This window comes from Mustela putorius, unplaced genomic scaffold (genome assembly GCF_011764305.1).
Source record: "Mustela putorius furo isolate JIRA1106 unplaced genomic scaffold, ASM1176430v1.1 tig00000139_pilon_pilon_pilon, whole genome shotgun sequence".
In the NCBI taxonomy this organism is placed as follows: Eukaryota; Metazoa; Chordata; class Mammalia; order Carnivora; family Mustelidae; genus Mustela; species Mustela putorius.
This window is the reverse complement of record NW_025421293.1, coordinates 10,004,811-10,028,344: the sequence shown is the minus strand read 5'-3', so window position 1 is coordinate 10,028,344 and position 23,534 is coordinate 10,004,811. Positions and strand designations below refer to the sequence as shown.

Below are 23,534 nucleotides of genomic sequence, written 5' to 3'. Positions count from 1 at the left end.
CTAAGGATGCAGGAGGAATGAGCCTGTTCAAGGTCATATTTACTACGTGAAGCTGACAGCTCCTGGTGTTGCGGACCAACAGTGGCATTAGCCCATGACCCGCTTCCCTCCACCCCCACCTCATATCTTTCCTATCAACGAATATTCTTACCTGAACCACCATCACTTCCACTGTCCTTTGCTTTAGGAGTTGTATAGACCAGGTTTTCGGTCTCTTGATGTTTATCCATAAAAAGATTTTCATGAATAGAACTTTTCTTGTAATTTACATAGTCCTTGAAAACCCCACAAGTATTTACATAACAGAAAACTATTGTTTGAAGTGCAAAGCAGGTCAAAATTTGGTTTCTGGAGATTAATCACTGCAGTCTACTTTATATTATCATAATAATTTCATTTAGTTTGATACAATTTGTTTTCAGAATCAACCTCAGCTTCTGTGCACAAGCGACAAATCCATTTCGTTTCTGGTATAATGGATAATGTGATTAATGACCTTGCCACCGGATTTCTTAAAAACACCGAGAAAAAAAATAAAGTTTCCATTTATAATGTGCAGTAAACCAGCTCGGTCTGTAGCTGTGCATCAAAATCTCTCTGAACTTGTTGGCAAGCCACAGCCAGGATTTTGAAACAAATTGGCTCCTCCTGCCTTTTGGGGTTTCTGTCCAAATCCGGGCTCTCCCAAGAATGTGAGGGCAGCGGCCTCACCCTGGGAAGCTGAACCTGCGGGCAGCCGGCTTACGAGGGTGGGGCCCGGCTTTCCTCCGCGGTATCTCCGGGATGGCTGCGCTCCGATGGACCCGCGGAGCCCAGGGCTTGCTGAGTAAGTTCACCACCTGCTGGGCTGTCGCCCGACCAGCACGGAGAGCTCCGCCGGTGGCCTCGTGACGCCGGCCCCCGCGCCGTGCCCTCGGCGGAGGCGGTGTGCGCGCGCCCCCTCTCCGCGCAGTCGGCGTCTGGCGCGCGTTTCCGGTCCCCGCGGACCTCAGAAGTCTTGCCCACCGCGGCGGGTGGCGCTGGGGACCGGGGAGGTGGACGTGCACGCGGCGGGCGGCCCGGGGTGGGTGGGGGGCGGCCGTCGTGCGTCTCCTTCCCGTCTTCAGGGCGAGGCGACCGCGGTCTTGACGAGGAGGCCCTCGCGGCCCGCGGGGGTCTCTCGACGGCAGCCCTGGGTTGAGTTCCTCCCGGGCTCCTCCTCACTTTCCTCGCTTGGGAATGGGGGGGGGGGTCCCTCCCCACGGGGGCGGCGGTGGCCGCAGAGCGAGGCTTCGCGCCGAGCCGGAAGCTCCGAAGCCGCCCGGGGGAAGTTGACGGCTTCTCTTCAGCCCCCGACGCCCACATCCTCGGGTGGGTCTGAGGGGCTCCTGGACACGCGGCCAAGGCTCGCGAAGGCACCCGGGGCGGCTTCTTTTTTCCCCTTTCCTTTTCTTTTTTTTTTTCTTCTTTCTTTCTTTCTTTCTTTTTTTTTTTTTTTACCTCAGTCCTCCCTTTTTGAGAGCCCCGGGACCCCGCGCTAGCGCCCCCGCCTCGAGCCCACACACGCGCCCGCCCGCCCGCCGAGAGAAGGCGCCCCCGCCCCGCCCCCTCGCTGACGCGCGCCCAGCCGGGCCAATCAGAGCTCGCGGCGCTGCGCCCCACGCGCCGGCCCCCCCCACCCCCAGCTTAAGAAAGGGCGCGCGGACCCGGTCGGACCAGAACCGTACGCGGAGCGGAGACAGCGGGCTGCGGGAGGCAGGCGGTTCCCTTAGGTCCCGCGCTCAAGCTGCCCTCGAGCGACGCGCAGGGCCTCAGCCCGCAGCGGAGGCGCCTCCGCCGCGCGCCCCGACGGCGCCCCCCCGCCTGCTGATGCTGGAGTGAGCGCTGCGGCGACGGGATGCTAGCGCTGCTGGCCGCCGGCTTGGCGCTCGTCGTGGCCGCCGGCGCCCAAGACGGCCCGGCGCCCGGCAGCCGCTTCGTGTGCACGGCGCTGCCCCCGGAGGCGGCGCGCGCCGGCTGCCCGTTGCCCGCGATGCCCATGCAGGGCGGCGCGCTGAGCCCCGAGGAGGAGCTGCGGGCCGCGGTGCTGCAGCTGCGCGAGACCGTCGTGCAGCAGAAGGAGACTCTGGGCGCGCAGCGCGAGGCCATCCGCGAGCTCACGGGCAAGCTGGCGCGTTGCGAGGGGCTGGCAGGGGGCAAGGCGCAGGGCCCGGCAGCCACAGGCAAGGACACTATGGGCGATCTGCCGCGGGACCCCGGCCACGTCGTGGAGCAGCTCAGCCGCTCGCTGCAGACCCTCAAGGACCGCCTGGAGAGCCTCGAGGTAGCCTGAGCGCGGGGCTGGGTGGGGGGTGATCCTGAAGGGTGGGAAAGATCCGAGGCGCGGGGCAGTGGTGGGGCGCGTGGTTCTGCCAGCCAGACAGTACGGGACACAGCAAGCTGGGCTTGGGGTCGGGGGTGGGGGTTGGTTCTCTCTCGGGTTCGCGAACTTACCTGCGGGGCTCGCATCCCACTCCCACACCCCCCACCCCCACCACGCTTCTTGCCTAAAGGAAAGGGTTAACACCCCCCACCCCCACCCCCCGCCCCGCACCGGGACTGTCCGCCTTGTGGCCAGTCACTTCCCGGGATCCCGTTGAGCGGACCGGGACGGCCTCTTCTCTCTAAATGTCCGAGACCCCCGGGGCCGCACGCGCTCGCAGAGGCTGTGCCGGGTGACTTGCGGCTGCCGAGTGCGGTCAGCTGTCCCGGGCGTCCCGCGTTTCCTTTTCTAAATCAGGCCGGGCTGGACCGGAGCGGGCGGAGACCCCAGGGTCGCGGCGGGGAGGCGAGCGCGGGCGGGTCCTGGGCCACACGCCGGTTGGCGCCTCGGAGGAAACCAGGTTTTAACTTCAAAGATGCTCTGCCCGCGAATTGCGCCCGTTCTAAGGTGCCCTTCCAGGCCGTTTTGGGGGAAGGGACCTTCTTACGTTTCTCTCTTGGAAGGTGTATGCAGTTTGGAACTTTCAAGAGAAATCCTCATTTAACTTCCATCTTTCCCTTTGAACCCTATTTAAGAAGTGTGGAGTGTTTCTGTTAAAAAACGTTTACCAGAATGCTCATTAGCAGAACTAGGTTTCAATTACAGGTGGTAATTATTGCAAAATTATTTGAGGCTTTCCTGTGGCATGATGGCTAAATACAGTATTTCCAGCATCTGAGTATTCCTTGATTCGGTATGATTAATAGCAGCTAACGTTTCTAGTTGACTAAATATATACCAGGCGTATTATCTAATTTTAACCCTTCCAACAGTCCTTTGAGGCAGATCCTCTTAGCTGCATTTTACAATTTGGAATGCTTAGAAAGGGGGTACATAGCTTGCCAAGGATTCATGGCTAGCCAGTGGCAGACTGCCTCCAGAGCCAGCATGATGGTAGAGGAGGAGAAGGCATAGGAAATGAGGATTTAGCAACAGCATTCAAAGCAAAAATTCCTGGAATTCAGAACTGTCAATTTTAGGTCTCTCATTTTCCAGTAACATCTCTGCAAGCATAATTATTCACCTTTGTGCCATATTGGGACTTGGGGGCTGTTTCCACCTCTAGATGAAGGCTCATCTGCTCATCTCATTTGGTTAACTTTTTTTTTTTTTAAATCTTCACTGTGTTGTGATCTTTACCCAAGGATGATAGATAGTGATTAAAATTTTGAGTTTTTAACAAGAGAAGGAAAATAGCTTTCTGAGAGAGGAAAATGGAATTCGTAAGTTTCAAAGATTGCAGCAAGGTAATTCTTGTTTGACTTTGAAATCCTTTCCATACAAAAAAGAAAAAAGCGTCCGTGAAGTGCTCCCCTTCGTGCCATTGGCACGATTTAATACTCCTGTTTTGGAAGCTTCTCCCTGTGTGGTTGGGCTTTTAGAGCTACATTTCACAATTTCTTTTTAAATGGCCTTAATACTTCTCCCTCATATGTCCCTCTCCCCATCTAAAAGCACCAGCTCCGAGTGAATGTGTCCAATGCAATGCTGCCCAGCGACTTTCGAGAGGTGCTCCAGCGGCGACTGGGGGAGCTGGAGAGGCAGCTGCTGCGCAAGGTGGCAGAGCTGGAGGACGAGAAGTCCCTGCTCCACAATGAGACCTCTGCTCACAGGCAGAAGACCGAGAATGCCCTGAATGCTCTGCTGCAGAGGGTGACTGAGCTGGAGCGAGGTGAGTTCTTGACTAGCTTCTCTGTCGCCCTCTGGCTGACTTCCCTCTCAGCCCCCACCCCCACCCCATTGACTTGGTGTTTGGCTGCAGTGTAAGGGAAGCCGGGCTCAGTAAGGCAGAGCAGGCAGAGGGGGGCTGGCCCCACAGCCACCCATTTACAGACAGGCCACTAGGACCCTTGAGAGAGTCGTGACCCCTGCTTGCTGACTGTTAGCACCGGGCTCTGCTCCTGTTTGCTGGGGTTGGCTCTGAGGCTGCTCTTAGGTCATCTCTGAACCTACCTGTCCTACGTGCAAAAAGCCGCAGCATTCTCTACCATCCCAGCAGGTCTCCACTTTCCCTTCTCTGTTTCTCAAACGAAGTGTTGCTTTTTCAACTTGAGGCATCTCCCGTGGTGTGCAGGGGTGTAGGGTTTCTGCCTGACAGTTGCCCAGCTTGACGGCCTTGTTCATACATCTTCTGACCTGGTGGAGACTGAAGGGGCCTGTTGCTGCTGGGAGCAGCCTGCTTTCCATCTCAGACGGTGACCCCCAGGGTGTCTGCAGTGACAGACCCTGCATGGAGGTAGCTCGCAGCTGTTTGAGCAAACAGTAGCGTGATTGAGGATGGTCCTCTCAGGAAAGAGCCCGCCCTTTCCCGCCCCCTGTTATCCGTGGGAAAGCCAGTGCCCTCAGGACCAGCGTGGGCAAACAGCCCAACTCTGTCCTGCCATGTGGACATTTCAGTCACTTCCTAACCAGACCTTCAGTGGATTCTGAGTCTCTTCCTCTCTGCTCACACTGGGGTGTGTGAGTTTCTCCCATGGGGGACAGGAAGGAAAGGGATCGAGGGCCCTACGTAATTCCGACTGCATTATCAACCCCCAAACTACCTAGTGGCCTGGGAGTGAAGTGTAAGTTTGCTGATAGGGGATATGAAATTGCAATCTTCTCAGAGGCACCAGCCTGTCAAAGACCGTTTCTCATTACTCGATTTCATGAACTGACAGGAGAAGGTCCAGCTGTGCCTTTAGTGACTCTGGCAAGGGAGGGCCAGATGATCAAGGGGATGGTGTGTCTGTTCCATTTTATTACAGCAGCTCCCCAGAAGTCACAGGTCTCCTTCAACACTTTCCTGCTTTCCTCCTTCCTTATCCTTCTCAGAAAGGGGTGGGTGACTTGCCTGTGAGACTTGGATTCTTGAGTTTCTGAAAGAATTTCCTCTCTGCCTCACCTCAGGGTGACCTCAGAAAATTCCTTAGGTCTCAAGAGCCTTCCCTGAAGGCAGAGCAGCTGCGGCTGCAGCCTTTCTTGCCAACTGGAGGACAGGAAGGCAGCATCGGGTCCAAGGTGAGGGTGGCTTGCCTTCCCTTTCCCCAGCCTCACCCACAGTGGAACCTGGCAACATGCAGGCACACCACAGTCACTTAATATCTTGAAGGGGGTAGCTGTAGAACAAAAAGAGAGCTCCGCCAGAGACCTTGCTGGCTATATACCTTGCCTGGCTCAGTGGCTGAATTGCTCCAAGGATGTAGGTTAACAGAAGCCTGCCGTGTTAGCATGTGCTGAGCACATCACACCTGTGAGAGAGGACTTGACTTATACCCATTACACAGATGAGAAAAATACCCTGAACTTTCGGCCAGAGGTGCATCATTTGGGGAGAGGGGACTGAGTGGGACCTGGGCCACCGGCTGGTGAGCAGCAGTGGCAACATGGCTTTGACCATCCGGCAGCTGGCTCTGTATGACTATCCCTCCCATGCCCAGCTAGATTCCAGCATCCACACTCTCGGTACCTAGGTTTTATTGGAAGCCCTCAGAGCTCATCTGGCATAGAAAGGAGGTTCATGTTCTAGCTAGCACTGAGCTCTACAGGGCAGGGCCCCTGATTGACCTTCTTGTAAAGCCCCCAGGACCTGGTACTGACCCACCACAAGAACTCTAGAATCCTTCTGTGTGCTCCACCCAGCTCTGGAATGAATCTTTGAGGAAAGTGATCATCTGCCGATAAATTTGTCTTCTGAGTTTCTATCTGTCCTATTTGTGGTGAGAATAAAGGAATATATAAACTCCCAGTGCCCCAAATAAATCAAGGGTGGAAGATACATTCTGTTCCTCAAAACATCCTACTGAGCTCAGAGGAGATGGACCTCAGGCATATGCAAAGTAGGGGGCTTTGGGAACTCTGGCCCTCGGTCCATCATCTCCTGCCCGTTATGGGCTTGTTCAGAGCCAGACACCGGGCTGCGACTTCCACATTCCGTGTCTTCCGTAACCCTTGCAACCACTATGTGAGGTAGGTATTAGTTATAGATGAGGGACTGAGTCAGAGAACCAAGTGATTCATGCATTCACGGGCCCAGCAGGTTGCAGAGCTGGGGTTGAACTTGGTGGTGACCCCAGAAGACAAGATACCCAGAGGCTGCAGCCTGGAGTGGCATGTGGGCTCCAGCCCCACTGGGCCGGAGGCTCCTGAAAGCCCAGGGGTGAGCATCCGACGCTCCACGCGGAGGCTTGCGCTGCCTGAGCCCACGGATGCTCGTTTTCTCTGTCGTGGGATCTGCTCATCTGCAGGAGCCTCCAGGTTCCGGGCCAGCCAGCCAGGGACAGCCCACCTTGGAGTTGAAGTAAACGTTTCCACTGAGAAGACAGAACCTGTCTCTCTTTGGCCCCAGCTGCCCCCCATTTTCACTTGTCTGCCACCTGCTGCCTCTGATTTATCGGTCAGGCCTTTTAATGCCCTAATTGGTTTTAACGAAGTTTCCTCTAAACCTCCAAGCTGTTTGATATAAATAGAGGGCACCAGCTTTCCGGGTGTGGGCCCCTCCTCTGCCCCTTGGCTCTCCCAGGTCTAATTAAACCTATCTGTTGTCACCTAGCTAATGATATTACCGACACTGAGCCTTATTAAATCAGCAGGCCTGCCCACCTGCAAGGATAGAAGCCATTTCTCTTTATTAGCTAATCATGCCTTCGTGAAGAACATGGCCATTTGCAGATTAAGAACTAGTGGCTGCATGTAGTTGAGAGAGGGGCTTCTGCTCCCTACTCTGTCCTTCATTAGCTGTGTGACCTGTGGTTGAGTCCCCTCGCTTCTCCAAACCTCAGTGCCTCAACTGCACAATCCACAGAATTGGGGACGGGGCTTCCTAGTCTCAGTTTTGCTTCCACCTGTACCCGGCGTGGCCCCCCTCGTCTTCCCCAGGTGACCAAGCCTTCCCAGCCCTCGCTAGGTATTCAGTGACTCTGACGGGGAGCTCAAGATGGACTGGATAAGAGTCCACAAGCAGCAGATTCAAGTAAATAGCACCCATAAGGCCCAGAGGCTAGTCTTTCTCTGCTGCCTGTTCCAGAGGTTGAAAGGGTGATGCTGGGCCTTGTTGCTTTTCTGTGCAGGTCTTCCTTGGGTGGGGGTGAACCACGGCACCAGAGAGCTTCTCTCACATGTTCCTGACTACAAAAGCAAATGAGTCTGGGGGATCACAGTGGAGAAAGGGTCATCCGTTGTGGCCTCTGTTCCTTAGAAGGGACTGATTTATACACTCACATGAGACACAGGCCTGTCTGGTTCCATTGGTTCTGGGTCCAGAGAGCCTGCATGTTTCTCATGGTGATGGAGTCCCTCCGGCCCCTTGTGGATGCCTAATAAATACTTGTTGAATGAGCAAAGGGTGTTCAGGCTCCTTCACCAGAAGCATCTGGTCCCCAGCTGAGAGGGAAGTTGCTGCCGTGACCACTCACAGAACTGGGTGGTACCTGGCAAACCTCGGAATCTGTGATAACTCGAGACGGGGACTTGCCTTATGTATGTTTATTTTTATTGTTAATTTGGAGCTTAAGTCAGAACTATTAGAAATTACTTAGACCCAGTTAAGCGTACTAGTGGCATTCAAAGATTTTGGAAGCACCATTTACATGAGGACAGTCAGGGGCTTCTCTTCCGTCCCAGGCAGGCCCCAAGGGCTCAAGGCTCTGGCTGTGGGTGCTCACCTCAGCGGACGGGCACCTCTGTACTTCTCTGTCTCTGACTGTCTCCAAACCAGAGGAAATCATCAACAGACACAATCTTCTCTTGAGGAGGAAAAGGCAAATCATGAGCAAAGTGGTTCATGTGAGAGATTTAGTCCAAAAAGCCACTTCTGAGTTAAGCTGTAGTGTCCAGGCGCCCATGTGGACTCGGGGGGCAGTGATTCTTCAGGGTGAGAAGTGACAGGGACTTACTGGCTTGACGAGTATCTTATCAATCAGGTGTCTAGGTCCGTGTTAAGGACTTTTTGCCTCTAAGCCCAAGTCCGGCAGGGCTCCAACCTCACCCTTGCTGAAGGAGCTAAAGGGGCTAGGATTTTAAGGAAAGGGCTCAAGAAGGGTTTTCTGGCTTAACTAGAAAATTAAATTCAACTTGTCCTTACCCGCTTCTTCAGGCTTTCAAGAGCAAGGCCAGTCTTGTTTACTTCCGGGCTGGTAGCACTTTGCACCGTGGCTCCCCAGTAGCAGGTGCTCTGTTGCTTGAGGGACTGATCTGGGGGAATTTGGGGTCCAGGTGAGCTGTGGCTCTGGGCTGCGCTGGCGGGGAGTAGGTGAACACACCATGGCCTCTCTTCTCCACCCCCCAGGCAACAGTGCGTTCAAGTCTCCCGACGCGTTCAAAGTGTCCCTCCCCCTGCGCACAAACTACCTGTATGGCAAGATCAAGAAAACACTGCCTGAACTGTACGCCTTCACTATCTGCCTGTGGCTACGATCCAGCGCCTTGCCAGGCATCGGCACACCATTCTCTTACGCGGTGCCGGGGCAGGCCAACGAGATCGTGCTGATAGAGTGGGGCAACAACCCCATTGAGCTGCTCATCAACGACAAGGTGAGGCCTGCTTGGATGCCCCCATCACAGCAGCAATGGTCAGCCTGTGTGGCTTCTGACAGCTGGCTGCAGGGCTGTCCTCCTCACAGGGGGGACAGCTCTGCACCAACTCAGTCCCACTGTGGCCAGCTGGCTGGGTAGGTGGCAGGGGCAGGTGGCCATGGCTGGTGGAGATCCAAACTGTGAGTCTGGCCTGGAAGCGGCACAGGGTCCAGGTCAGGTGCCGTGGGAGGAATAGAGCTGGGGTCTCTTGGGCCAGCCTGAATGGTCACAGGCCCTTGGGCCAGTCACTCAGGACTATTCCCCAGGGCCATACTGGTTAGGGGAAGAGGTCTGTGTGTGTCCCTCTGTGTAGGAAATTTTTTCCAGTGTATCTTTTTGGGGTGGTCTACTGGGGTACAAGTTACAGTAAAACTTTGAGTAAACAGTCCAACCAGTTTTGAAAATGCATGCACTTGTGTGATTTCCACAATTAAAATATGGAAATGTTTCATTTCTCCCTTATTGCCTCCCAACCAAATCTCATTCCCCTTTGTGGTCGGCTCCTACCCCCTACCCCAGCCCATGAGAACCACTGATCTGTTTCCTATCTCTATAGCCTTGCTTTTTCCAGAGTAAATATCCCTTTTTAATAGACTGGCTGGTTTCAGCATTCGAGAGTGTGGTCTTCTCAAGACCTCCGCTCTGGGCATCTGCAGGACCTCCAGGAGCCCCACTTAAACTTCTATTCTGAAGTCAGACTTGGCATAGCCAAAGAAAATGTGTCCTGACGTCCTTGCTGGAGCTGAGTCTTGCTGGAATGGCTGCTCCAGCTCCCTGCTGCCTCTGCCCTGGCCCCTTACTCTGGCGTTACTGAACCATCTTGGATGGAGTTGAAGTGGGAGATGCCGTGGAATCTCCTCACTGGGCTCCTTCTAGTGGTGACCATGTCCCTGAGCCAGGGATTAATTGTTCTAAATAATGCCCTTGGACACAGCAGGGCCAGAACCTTGTTTTCCTCTTGGGTTAGGTGGCACATAAACAGCCAATTCCTGGGAGGAAGCAGCGGGTTGCTAGGATACCGGCAGTAACAACAGGATGGCACCTGGTTGGGCTGGGCTGTAGTGCTCACGGGACTGCGGGCGGATGACGCGGGTCAGAAGTGCCCTTCCTTCTGTTCCATATGGGGATCCCTGTGTGCACCCCTAGCACACCCTCCCACATAACTGTAGGCCTTTTTTTTTTTTTTTTCTGCACAGGAGTGCGGGCACGCGCGCACACACACACACACACACACAGAGTCTGCAAGTGTCGTGATGGATAATCGTGAGCCTCTGTCTAGAGTGTAGATAGCTGTTCGGACTGTTTCCAAAGAGGCTGGCCCAGTAGGACCCTGACTCCCCTTCAGGCCCTCTGGCGGAGGCATTCAGACTCAGCACAGCGGGGAGGGGCGTTTGCCCTTCACCTCACATCTGTTCAGTCTGGACAGCATCCTGGACCCTCAGCAGAACCCAGACCAGAGGTGTCCCCTTGAAAGCTGGGCCACCCTGGGGTCAGGGGCCTGTACCCAGGCTACGTACCCTTTTCCTCTGAGGTGTCTGTGTCACACAGTGTCCCCTCCCCAAGGCTTTCTGAAGGGTGGAGTTGCCCGTGTCACCCAAAAAGCAGAGAAGGGGAGACCAGCAGGGACCCTGCAAGATGGGAGCAGTAGGACCAACAGTCTGTCTGCAGGTCAGACTTCTGGAAACCCTGGGGGGGTGCCTCACCTGCACGTTGCTGTCCGCAGGTTGCGCAGCTGCCCCTGTTTGTCAGTGACGGCAAGTGGCACCATATCTGTATCACCTGGACGACGCGGGATGGCATGTGGGAGGCGTTCCAGGATGGGGAGAAACTGGGCACTGGGGAGAACCTGGCCCCCTGGCACCCCATCAAGCCAGGGGGTGTGCTGATCCTCGGGCAGGAACAGGTGAGTGTAGGGGGCAAGACGGGAGCATGCTGCCAGCCGAGCGGCACAAGGCTACACTGGTAGCCACCGGGCCCCCTAGTCAGCTGTCTGCCTGCCCAACCCAGCCCCTGAGGCAGGACAGTGCCAGCTCGCCCCGTGCTGTCTTATGACCTGAGGTTGGTGTGGTGGGTTCAGAAAGATTCCAGAATGGAGTCCAACCCAGGTGAACAGGAGTGTCCCTGGGGTCATGCTGTCATGGAGTGACTTTAGGTTCTTTCCAGGCGTTAAACCTCTGCCAGGCACAACATCGATTCAGGATGCCAAAGACTGATAGGGCATCTTCCAGGAATTGCTGGCTCAGTGTTTTAGGGGACTCAGGGCATGCCTGTGGGTGCTCAGCACCCTGGGGGAGATGGGGGTGGGAAGGTGATTTCAGAAGCTGCCCTCCAGAAACTCACCCGGTGGGAGAAGGGAAATGTACATTGCTTGTCTGCTCCTGGGCAGGTAAGAGTTGATGTTTCAGCCTGTGCTTGAGGTTTGCTGAGGGCCCTTTCTTCCCCTCACTTCCCTGGGAGAGGCTGGGAGTCTGGAGACCGGGAGCTAGTGCTAGCTTTGGGAGTTTGGACAAAATGTTTTTCCACTCTAGCCTGAAGCACCGTGTCGAGGAACCCCAGGATGTGAAGGAATCAGGGGTCCTGAGGTGTAGCCAAAGTTGGAGGGAGTTGGGAAAATGCCCCAGTCTCCCCATCTCCCTCCCAAGTTGGCATCTCTTCCCAGAGGCCATTCACAGTCCAGGAGAATTAGCAGACCTGTCCGCTTTTTGAACCTGCACTGATGGGGTTCTGTTCCCCCCTCCCCAGGACACCGTTGGGGGCAGGTTCGATGCCACGCAGGCATTCGTGGGGGAGCTCAGCCAGTTCAACATATGGGACCGCGTCCTCCGTGCACAAGAAATTATCAACATTGCCAACTGCTCCACGAACATGCCCGGCAACATCATACCCTGGGTGGACAACAACGTCGATGTGTTTGGAGGGGCTTCTAAGTGGCCCGTGGAGACCTGTGAGGAGCGTCTCCTTGACTTGTAGCTGCCTCCGGCTCTGTCTAGGCCAGGGCCGGGCTGTTCCTGTCAGAAGTGCAAGGCCACCTCCTCCCCCACTTAAACTGTGTACAAAGCCCCTGCCAGAATGGGCTGGGGCCCCCAAAGCTCATTCCCAGGGAATCTCGAAGGCCGAGGTTCTGTAGCGGCCCTTGTCACTGGATTCTTTGTTCCTTACCAAGATTATGTTGTTTTGAGGGGGAAGCAGCCCTTAGCTTGCAGGTGGGGAGATCTCTGACTTCCTGCTGGGGGTGGGGGAGCTGAAGGCCCTTGAGGCTCCTTGCAGAGCCCCTGTCATTGCTAGCACACCGCAGCCTTGTCCGCCCTCTTGGATGCTCCATGTCTCGTGTTCCCTTTTTGTCTGTCCCCTTTAAAGGCTGTGCGGCTCTCCTGCTGGAATATCTGTGTCCCCTGTGTATAGAGTATACCCTGCTGTCCCCTGAGCACGTGGCAAAGCAGCCCCTGCCGCCCACAGAAGGGCCTTTCTCTTAGTGTTCTTTACTAGGCTGTGAGGAACTCTTCAGCTCAAGGAGGAGGGCAGGCTGCCTGGACAATGCCCTGCCTTCTCCAGGATGGAGGGGGCGTCTGGGCCTCCAAAGGGGGCTGGGAGCAGGAACGCAGAAGCGAGTTCTGGAGAAGGGCTATGGCAGCTGTCCCTCCCCTCTGTCACCTCTCCCTCAGACCGATGCTTTGATGGAATCATCGCTGGGAATGGCTTCTTTGAAAAGCCTCTTTTCTCCACCGGTGCCAAAAGTTCAGCTGCAGCTTCCACAACCATTCGGTATGGTCAGGGGGGATTTATTTTTTCCCAACAGAGAAGAACAGCCATTAGCAGCCTTCCATTTTTAATGTCTCGTCCCCACTGTGAGGAATGTGCTAGCTTTAATTCATGTTGATTCCTGTAAGCATTTGACTGTCTCAAGTATTTCCCCCAGAACTTTTTCAGGAAATGGGAGTCATTTGGCTGATAATTGCTTCGTGACTCCAGGTTGCTTAATTTATTGGACAGAGGTAATAATTTATTTTAAGGACAAAGTGATGAAGTGGGGAAATTTATAAAGCTAAATATTATATATTTTATTTTTCATACATGTTTGAAGTGCAAATATGTGGAAATTCCATTTGTAGGACCAAGTTGACATGCCCATCCTAACATTGTATGCTACAAGAACTCTTCTGATGATGGAATTTTGATTAAAGTGCACTGGAAGATGCCTCCGTATCTGTTTGCTCCATGTTTGGGACTGAGGGTAGGAGGTGGGGCTTTGCCACAGTCCCTAGGTCCGGGGCCCGTGTCTGGCGGACCCAGGGGCACTGATGTGCTTGGAGGGAGAGGGGCGTGGTGCAGGGCTGAGCCCTTCCCTCCTCAATGCCAGGCCCAGACTGCGGATGTCCCACAAGCTCTGGCCAGTCTCCTGGTCTTCAGCCGGCCCCTGTCTTCTCAACCAGGAATCAGACTTAACCTCGATGACCCCCACTTCCCTATCCCAGACCTGACACCTGTTGGCTACCTACTCTGTGTTCTAGATACATCTCATTCTCTCCTCCTAACAAACCCCTGAAAGTGAATCCCAATTTATAGGTGAATGCTTGGAACAATTAAACAGTGACTTGGATCACACGGCTAGCTGAAGGCAGAGCTGGGGTCAAACTGGCCTGTGGCTCTGCAGGCCCCATCCCTGTTGTGATGTCTCTCGTGATGGCATGGCTGACTGGGAACCGTGGCTCGGTGCCGCTGCCCAGCATCACCGATGTACTGCATATCACTCACCCAGGAAAAATAAAAACTTCAAAATTCGAGATAGGTTCTACTAAATGCATGTTGCTTTCACATCATCATGAAGTCAAAAAATTGTAAGTCAAGCCACTGTAAGTCAGGGACACTGAAAACTACAGAACATTAATTCTTTTTTGGTTTTTATATACTACATAATTGAGAGAAAGAACACCTAAATAATTGGATTATTTAGACTTCATAGTGTCGGGATTGCCACTGTGGACCCCTGGTGGGAAAAATGTGGTTCAGATGTCCAGAAGATCATACCACACACACCCTGAGAAGGTATGAAAAGGTTGATCATATAATGAGAACTTTCTGGGGAGATCAGGGTGGCTCCCACACAGTTCCGAAATAGCTTGAGAGAGCAGAGAAAGAATACTGGCTTGGTTTTTTATGGTGGTTGTGTGTAGGACCAGACCGATGATTCCACCGTGTGGTTTGCACAACCCCCTGCTCCCAGCCCCCTGCACAAAGGAAAAATAATTTAGATTCTATTACTCGCCCAGACGTGGGGTATGATGGGAAGAGGAGAGATGAGGCTTAAAACTGTCAGCAAACATCAAAAACTAGACACGTTACTACAATTCACCTCCAATGTTTGACGGATGGCTGACACGTGCCATGTTGCATTTAATCGAATTTGACCTTGTTTAAGTAAGTCATTACGAGGTCTCTAGCTTGAGCTGGTGGGGAGGAGAGAATTCTGTTCAATACCTGTTTGATGGCCCAGAACTGGGTATTTCGAGAAGTATAACGTGTATCTTGGTCATGCTTAATAAGATCTGGAACTCTGAACGAGAGAAGTCTTGTTTTATGGCTTTAGTAAGTAGTGAGATATGTGTGATCTTGATTTATGGTTTGAGTATCTGTGGGACAAGAGATTCCCAAAACAGGCTACCTGGCTCAAAAGTAAAAATATATATATACATGGGTCAGTTGTTGGCCAGGGTGCCCAGTGCTAAAATGTCTGTCTGAAAATTTGGCCAGTCGTGCTGACCCTTGGGTCCTACTATTCTTTGGGGACATCCTGGTTAAGCTATAAAAAAGCAGCACTAGCAGGAGCACTAGCAGGTGTCATCGTGGTTATTCTATCTGTAAAGTGTGAGAACTCCCTTTGCTGTTTACCCAGCCGATGGCAAGTGGCTTCGAGGGGTCTGGGAGAGGAGTGCACCAGGGCATCTGGTAAGGGACTGAAGACAGGGAAGGCCACCCCCTGCTGCAGATGGGATGTGCCAGAGGGTCCAGCTCTATTATGTAGCAGAAAGGCCTTGGTGGCCATGCTGAAATTATTGCTGGGATGTTGCTTTTATGACCCAAGACCTAGGAACAGCTGGGTATGGGAGGTCTCAGGCCAGGACCTAGGACAGCTACTATTTCCAGGATCTAGTATGCAATCAGCAATTGAAGTTCTAATGACATATAGCTTGAGGCCAAGGAACCCAAGGGTAGCTTAGATCTCCAGAGGCTCCAGGAGGCAAGGGAGGGGATTGCTGAGGCCTCTGTAGAGAAGAACCCTGGAGGCGGGCACTCTTGGGAATGCCTGTTGCATTGCAATTCACACGAATTCTAGAACCTTTTCTTGTGAGGCCCCCACCTGAAGTGGGCAATTTACAAGTAACAGCACAAGTGAGCTTAAAAAAATTGTGTAAATGCAGAATGCACTGCTTCCAGAACCCAAAGAAGTCCTAGAAGATGTTAGGCTTGTTTCAATGCTGTGGATGCTGAGGTAACTATTTTTTTGGCAGTGTCCATGATGGAGTGGCCTTCAGTTTACCAAAAGATCTTTAGGAATTTAGCGGAGATTTCAGGGTCAGTGGTGGGGAAGGAGGTACAATGATCTGCTAGAATTTAATCAAGACACGGATTCGGGGCCCCTGGGTGGCTCAGTCGGTTAAGTGCCTGCCTTCCACTCAGGTCATGATCCCAGGGTCCTGGGATCCAGCCCCATGTCAGGCTCCCTGCTCAGCAGGGGGCCTGCTTCTTCCACTCCCTCTGATACTCCCCATGCTTGTGCTCTGTCAAATGAATTTAAAAAAATTTTTTTTAAAACACAGGATTCAATCTGGCGCATGTGGGTAAGTCCGGGCCAAGACCTAAGGAGAGCCCCAATCCCACATTCCTGTCCAAAATGCCAATTATCTAAATTTCCAACTCCGATCAGTTATATCTACAACAGACTCTCAAGCTGGGCTGCAGCTGACTTGAAGGCAAGAAAAGGACACTAACATTTTTATGATCAGTTGAAGGTGGGACTGGGGTGAGGTTTCTGTATATAGTTTGAACTTCCCACCTACACCAAGGAAGAGAGCACCTGGGCTTTCTCATCAGAAGGGAGGGGTAAATGTCAAAAACGGACTCAGAGGACTTCTTACAATGACAGTACTCCCCTAATGGATCTGCAGATGAAACACCATCCCTCTTAAAAACCCACCTGACTTTTTCAGAAATTGACAGGCCAATCCCAAAATTGGTATGAAAATGCAAGGCCTCCAGAAGAGCCAAAATAATCTTGTAAAGGAAGAACAAAGTTCAAGTTTCTTGATTTCAAAACAGACTCCAAAGTCTAGACTAACAAGACTGTGTGGTCCTGGCCTAAGGTTAGATGCATGGATTAATGGAATAGTTTCAGAGTCCAGAAATAAATCTATACATTTATGGTCAGTTGATTTTTTTTTAAAAAATGCCAAGACAAGTCAGTGGGAGGAGAAGAGTGTTTTCAACGAATCAATCCTGCTGGAACAGCTAGATATGCACATGCAAAACAAATGAAGCTGGATTCCTACCTCACACCATATGTAGAAATTAACTCAATAGATCAAAGATCTAAATTTAAGTGCTAAAACTATAAACTCACAGAAGAAAACATAGCCATAAATATTTGTGACCTTGGATTAGGTACTGACTTCTTAGATATGACACCCAAAACACACAAGCAACCAAAAGAAAAATTGTTAAGTTGAACTTCACCAAAAGTAAATCTTTTCTGCTTCAGAGAAGACTGTTAAAGTGAAAAGTCTACCAGAGAATAGGAGAAAATATTTGCAATTGTATATCTGATAAGAAACTTGTATCCACGGGGCACCTGGGTGTCTCAGCGGGTTAAAGCCTCTGCCTTCCGGCTCAGGTCATGATCTCGGGGTCCTGGGATCGAGTCCCGCATCAGGATCTCTGCTCAGCGGGAAGCCTGCTTCCCTCTCTCTCTCTCTGCCTGCCTCTCTGCCTACTTGTGATCTCTCTCTCTGTCAAATAAATAAATAAAATCTTTAAAAAAAAAAGAATCTTGTATCTGGAATATGTAAAGAACTCTTAACCACCCCATAATAAAAATGGACAAATAACCCAATTTAAAAGTGAGCAAAAGATGTGAATAGATCTTGCTCCAAAGAAGATAGACAAATGACCACTAGCACGTGGTGAAAATATGCAATATCATCAGTCATCAGGGAAATGCAAATTTAAGTCACACTGAGAGATACTATTTCACATCCACTGGAGACAATTCAATTGTATCTTAAAAATAAGTAAATAAATAACATGAAAATTGGAAAAATGGAGAAAGTGGAACCCTTGTACATTCCTGGTGGGAATGTAAAATGGTACAACCACCTTCAGAAAGCATTTTGTCAGTTCCTCAAAAAATTGTAAACAGAGTTACCATATGACCCAGCAATTCTACTCCTAAGTATAAACCTAAGAGAATTGATAACACATACCCACGCAAAACTGACACACGAATGTTCATAGCAGTGTTATTCACAATAACCCAAAAGTAGAAACAACCCAAAGCCTATGAGCTGTTGAATGGATTAAAAAAACTGTGATATATCCATACAGTGGAATATTATTCTGCAATAAAAAGGAATAAAATACTGTTAGATACTATAACATGAATAGACTTTGGAAACACTACGCTAACTGAAAGAACCTGGCTACAAAGGATCACATATTGTATGATTCATTTATATAAAATGTCCAGAACGGGCAAATCTTTAGAGACAGAAAGTAGATAAGTGGTTGACGCAGGCTGAGGGTAAGTGTGGGATTAAAGAGAAGCAGGGAATGACTGCTCATGGGTATGGAGTTTCTTTCTAGGGTAATAAAAATGTTCTCCAATGAGTTTTGATGGTTGCAAAAATCTGAATATTTTAAAAATTACTGAATTGTACACTTTAAAATTAAGGGTGAATTTTATGGCATGCAAATTATACCTCAAATTTAAAAAGGAAAAAATGAGGTTTTGAACCTAAGCAGGTGGTAGATGCCATTTCCTGAGATGGGGGGAGGGCAAAACACAGGTTTGAGAAGGAGAAGAATCAAGAGTTCTGTTTTGAGCATAGATCTGACACACCTTACAACGTACTTTTATGGAGCTGTCTAGTGGGCAGTTGGGTTTTGCACGAGGCCAGGTGTGGAGATTAAAATTGGGGTTAAAAACATGGTCCCCACCCTCTAGGCACTCCCGGCGTGATTACCCAGCCTCTGCTCTTTTTGCGAGTAAATGTAAAGAAATAGAGGTGTGCCCTTTCTTACCTGGATCACAGTCTCCTCACTGGTGGGAACCATACTCATCCACAAGCCAGTTTAATTCAACATGTACTTACGGGTCCTGTTGTGAGTCATATTTAAAAGGATGGAACTTGCACAGCCTGTTACGAGACAGACAATTAAACCAATTAAGTCAAATAAGCAAATTATTGTCTGCAAAAACCCATGGCTGGCCAGTGCTGGGGGAGGGGCATTTCCACATTCAACTGCAAACTGAACCAACCCAACCATTACCCTTAACCTCAGTGGCTCCTAGAGCAGCAGGTTGACTCTGCCTGGGGTTGGCGCTGGCCAGTCCTACAGAAGGGACTTGAGTGTTACAAGGGATTTCAGTAGGTTAGGGAAGTTGGTCAAGAACAAGGATTATGCAGGTTTGGTTATAGAATTTTGTCCTTGATAGGCTGCTGGCTTCCCAAGGAAACACAAGGCAAATTTACCAGGTGGTTTTACCCTCCCTACAAAGCAGTCCTGCTTTCTGTAGTTGTCAGTGCAAATATTCACAAGTGCATTTTAAAACCCTGTTCAAGCAGAAATAAAACACAGAAGACTGCAGCTTGTGGGTAAATTGACATTTCCTTGTCATTCATCATCATGTACCAGAGAGCACATCCTGAGGGAATAACACAGTCCTATCCTGGCTTTCTGTGCTTAAGGGAATGGTATTGATCACACTCAAGATTCAGGTCTTGCAAGATACACCACATCCATTTTCCTCCAAAGCTATCATGAGACATCCTGTTTACAACAGACTAGGTGTAATGCATGTGCACAGTTTAAAAATAGTCATAAATGAACATTAGTGTACCAACCACTCAGTTTAAGAAATATCTGGGGGCACCTGGGTGGCTCAGTCAGTTAACTGATTCTTGATTTCAGCTTGGGTCATGATCTCAGGGTTGTGAGATCGAGCCTTGAATCAGGCTCCATACTGGGTGTAGAGTCTGCTTAAGATTGTCTCCCTCTCCCCCTGCCCATCCCTTGCTCTCTTAAAAATATTTATTTCTGTTCAGGGCCTACTTTGTGCCGGGTACGATTCTAGACACTTTGTGGACATCAGTGAAGGAAAGACCAAAAAATTCCCCTCTTGTGGATCTAATGTTCTGGAAGGAGGAGGTTGATAATAACTTCTAGAGGCATGCATAAGCAAATCATATAATTTGTGAGGAGTTGATAAATGCTTGGAGAGGCAGAAAGCAAAGTACAGTGAATAGTGGTGTGTTTGTGGAGCATGGGCTTTCGTTTGTGGAACATGGGGTGGGCTTTATCAATGATGGAGCAAAGACTTGGAAGGAGGCAGAAGAACTCGGATCTTTACAGCATGATTAGACCATGGCTTTTCTGTGACTTGCTCTTTTTTATTTTTTTTTTTTTTGGTAACATTAATATGATGCTTTTGCTCTTTTCCCAGGATGGTGTATGTAGCTGTAATTCTCTAATTTTCACCACTGTGTAGCTTTCTTTAATATACATACTGCTTCCATCTCTCCGTTCTGCTGATGAACTTTTGGGTAGCGGTTATCTACTTACTAGTGCAACCTGCAGGAATTTTCTCTAGAGCTAGCGCCCAGGAACACAAAGGCTGGGCTGAAAGATAGGAACATCTTCACATTGGAACAAGTGTTACAGTCTGAATTGTGTCCTCCTCCCACCAAAAGGTGTTGTATGCCCTCACTTGCAGGATCTGGGTGTGTGACCTTATCTGGAAATAGGGTCTTTGAAGATGATTAAGTAGAAATGCAGTCATTAGAATGAGCCCTAATCAAATATGACCTTTTAAAGGTTTTATTTATGTATTTGTCAGAAAGAACACAAGAGAGCACAAGCGGGGGGGGGCGTGGCAGACAAAGGGAGAACCAGGCTCCCCACTTAGCAAGGACCCCGATACAAGACTCAATCCCAGGACCCCAGGATCATGACCTGAGCCGAAGGCAGACACTTAACTGACTGAGCCCTCAAGGTGTCCCATGACTGGTATCCTTATTAAAGGAGGAAATTTGAATGTGGAGACAGAAAAGTGTAGAGGGAAGACAATGTGAAGATCCAGAGAATGCCATCCGTAAGCCAGGAACACCTGAAACTTCTAGAAGCGAGGAGAAAGGCCAGGAACACAATCGCAATCACAAGTCCTACATTGTCAACTGTACTTGTGGCCGATGGGCTGCAATTTGGGGTCCCCATGACATGCTCCCTAGGTTTGGTAATTTGGCAGAATGGCTCCCAGAACACAAGGAAACATTTACTTACATTTACTGGTTTATTATAAAGGATATAGTAGAGGATACAGATGAAGAGACACGGGGAAAGAATCTTGAGCTCAGGAGTTTCTGTCCCATGGGGTTGGGGTGTACTACCCTCCTACACGTCAATGTCTTCACCACCCAGAAGCTCTCTAAACCTCTCACTTTGGAGGTTTTAATGGAGGCTTCATTACACAGGCATGGCTAATTATTAATTCCATTTCCAGTCCCTTTCCCCTCTCCGGGCTAGAGGGGATGACATTTCCAAGCATCTAATCAGGACTTGGTCTTTCTGTGACCAGCCCCATCCAGGGGCCTCATTAAAACAAAGAATTGCCTCATTAAAACAGAAGATGCTCTATCACCCAGGAAATTGCCAGGGATTTAGGAGCTCAGTGTCAGGAAGTAGGGTCAGATATATATATATATATATATATATATATATATAATTTCATAATACCTCACTTAGATTTTTGGACATACAGAACAGAACTTTGGAGACATAGTGAACAGTTACAATAATTGTTTTAATGTCCTTGTCTCTTTATTTTACCATCTATATCACTTCTGAGCCTGGCTTCCAGGAGCCCTGCCCTTCTGTCCAGGGACAGTGGAAGGACTGAGCTGTCTGCCCGAGGAGGCTGGTGGGACTGACTAGGTGGAGCCCTCTAATGTCCTTCCTCGGGGCACATGCTCCTTGTGGCTCTGCAGCCACTGCCTTTCGGGAGCTGGCCCCGTGTGGCTGGGACGCCCCTGCGGATGTGTTCTTGCCCATGACCTTCCCTGCAGGGAGCCGTCCCCCAGGGCCACTGGGCTGCTGCAGACATAGCCTTTATGGTCCCCAGAGCAATGGGTGTCCCAAGCCAGGGCCTCTAGCAGAGGAGAGGAGTGGGGGTCGTGTTGTCCTAGAGCCACGCCAGGTCTGCACTGTACTGGAATGGAAGAATGAGCTCAGGTCTCCCCATGCTGTGGGGGGCAGAGCCCCAGCCGCACCTCTCAGCCCTCAGAGCAGAGCTTCCGCCTGGGACCTCTCCTCACAGCCCCACCTCCTGTCCTATTTTAGGAGTCTCCAGTGCAAGAAATAGGGAAATGGAATAAATACATATATTTGCATTCCAGCAGAGAGAGGAGGCCGAGTGTATATGGCTGCAAGGAGACTCGGCGAACAGCGTCTCCTGAAAACAGACTCGCTGTTTACATGGGGTGGGGAACTGAGGCCCCAGCCTTCTAAAAGAGCCAAGACTCGATCCTGGACCTCTTAGTGGTGTGTATCCTGTATGCTTGGTCAATGCATCTTATTCTCTTAACAATAAGATGGAATCTTTTTTACTCCCTAGAATGTAACTTTAAAATAAATGCAGCTTTTGGCTTACTTGTCAGGCGCGTTCATGGATCGGTTAACCTGCGACTGTAGGTGATGGGGACGGGCCGCAGGGAGAGCCCGGGTCCCTTCCTCACGTTTCTGCAGGAACATTCAGCCCCTCCCAGGGCAGGACTCTAGACTCTGCTTTCCTGGGTCTCTCTGCTGAGACATACTTTGGCAGCTACTGTCCACGTGCCTGGCACACCCGAGTCCTGACCCAGATTGTGGCTAAGCCCTGAGCACGTCCACAGGGTAGCACGCTGCCACCATCACTCATGGCCGCTCAGCTGGCAACAGCTGGTCAGGGAGCGCCTGGTGCCGTGATGACAGCAGGGCTTCGTGGCTGGATTCTGGGCTCAGCTGCATTTGCCGGTGGCCTTGAATGAGCCACTTCCCTCTCTGGGCTCTCTGGAAGGTGGCCCAGAGATCTCGACAATCCTGGAACCCAGCTGGGGTGGGGAAGGAGGGGTTCTTCACAACATCATGAGGATGTTCCAGGATGTTGGAATTCACTTAAGCCACGTGACATCCTTGAAAAGGCCGGCAGGTTTGTTACTCCCCTTTCACAGATGAGGAAACAGACTCAAGCAAAAGAAGGGGCTTGCTGATGCAGAAGAGCTCCCCCCAGGATCCGGCCTGGAACCTGTTGTCCCAAGGGCATATTTCATGCAGAAACTCAGGAAATGGGGGCAGGAGGTGGGACACGTATGCTTAGGTATTATTAGAGACATCCTAGTGCCCCCACCGCCAGATGTGGGGACAGCCCCCAGCCATCTGCAGACCCCCAGAACAAATCCCCACTCTCATATCCTCAGGTCCCTTTTCCTTCCTACCTGGCTCGGGCTCTCTCCTTTTGCAAATATTTGCTTTTGCTCCGTGAGGGGCTGCCATGGTTACAGGCATCCCAGGAGTTCAGGGTCCAAGTTGGACTATAAACCTCTTTAAAATTCAAGACCTAGAGTAAACAGCTGCTTCTTGAAAACTCGGTCCCACAGGTGACTGTGTACCCATCGCTCCAGGATGGGAGCCCTTTGCCGGCTGAGGGGTCGAGAACAGTGGAAGAGACACTCCCAGGTTCCACCAACCCCCACAGGCCTGGAAGGGGAGGGGAAGAAGAGCTTGAGGCCACACAGTCCTCCCTTAGAGGGACACCCAGTCTTGATTTCTTCTCTGATGAGATGCCTCCTCTGGGCAGGAGGGATCCAGCTTCCAGTGACCCCAGGGGACTGGGGCCTGGGGCCCGAGTTTCGATCGGGCACCCTCCTTCCCATCTGCATGAGCCTGGACAAGTCATGATTCTGAGTCTCTGTTTGCTCATCTATAAAATGAAGGCAGTTATCTCCCCGAGGCTTATCTTGAGGAGTACAACCCTCGGATGAGGACATGCTTTCTGAGTAGGAGTGTGCTTGTCAGCGGACGGAAAGCCCGGTGGTCTGGTTGTATCAGAGGTAAATAGCTGAGCCGCCCTGCACTAGCCTTCCCTCTGGGTGACTTGAGCCCATGACTCCACTGTCTCTGAGCAGCCGTGTCCTGCTATGGAATGGAAGAACAACGCACAGCACAGATTTGTTCCAAG

General features: G+C 51.1%; 1 protein-coding gene across 1 annotated transcript; it reads left to right on the top strand.

Annotated features, from left to right (window-relative positions):
* The first annotated feature begins 1,570 nt into the window (after window positions 1-1,570).
* On the top strand, window positions 1,571-13,248 carry NPTX2 (neuronal pentraxin 2). The gene is made up of 5 exons (XM_004775031.2): window positions 1,571-2,302; window positions 3,956-4,172; window positions 8,766-9,010; window positions 10,776-10,955; window positions 11,795-13,248. The coding sequence occupies exons 1-5, from the start codon at window positions 1,877-1,879 to the stop codon at window positions 12,020-12,022; spliced, it is 1,296 nt and encodes a 431-aa protein (XP_004775088.2). The 5' UTR covers window positions 1,571-1,876; the 3' UTR covers window positions 12,023-13,248.
* The last annotated feature ends 10,286 nt before the right edge of the window (window positions 13,249-23,534 follow it).

Coding starts and splice junctions, on each gene's coding strand:
- NPTX2 (XM_004775031.2), top strand. CDS start 1,877: ATGCTAGCGCTGCTGGCCGCCGGCTTGGCGCTCGTCGTGGCCGCCGGC. Junction 4,173..8,765: donor GGTGACTGAGCTGGAGCGAG/GTGAGTTCTTGA, acceptor TCCACCCCCCAG/GCAACAGTGCGTTCAAGTCT. Junction 10,956..11,794: donor TGATCCTCGGGCAGGAACAG/GTGAGTGTAGGG, acceptor CCCCCTCCCCAG/GACACCGTTGGGGGCAGGTT.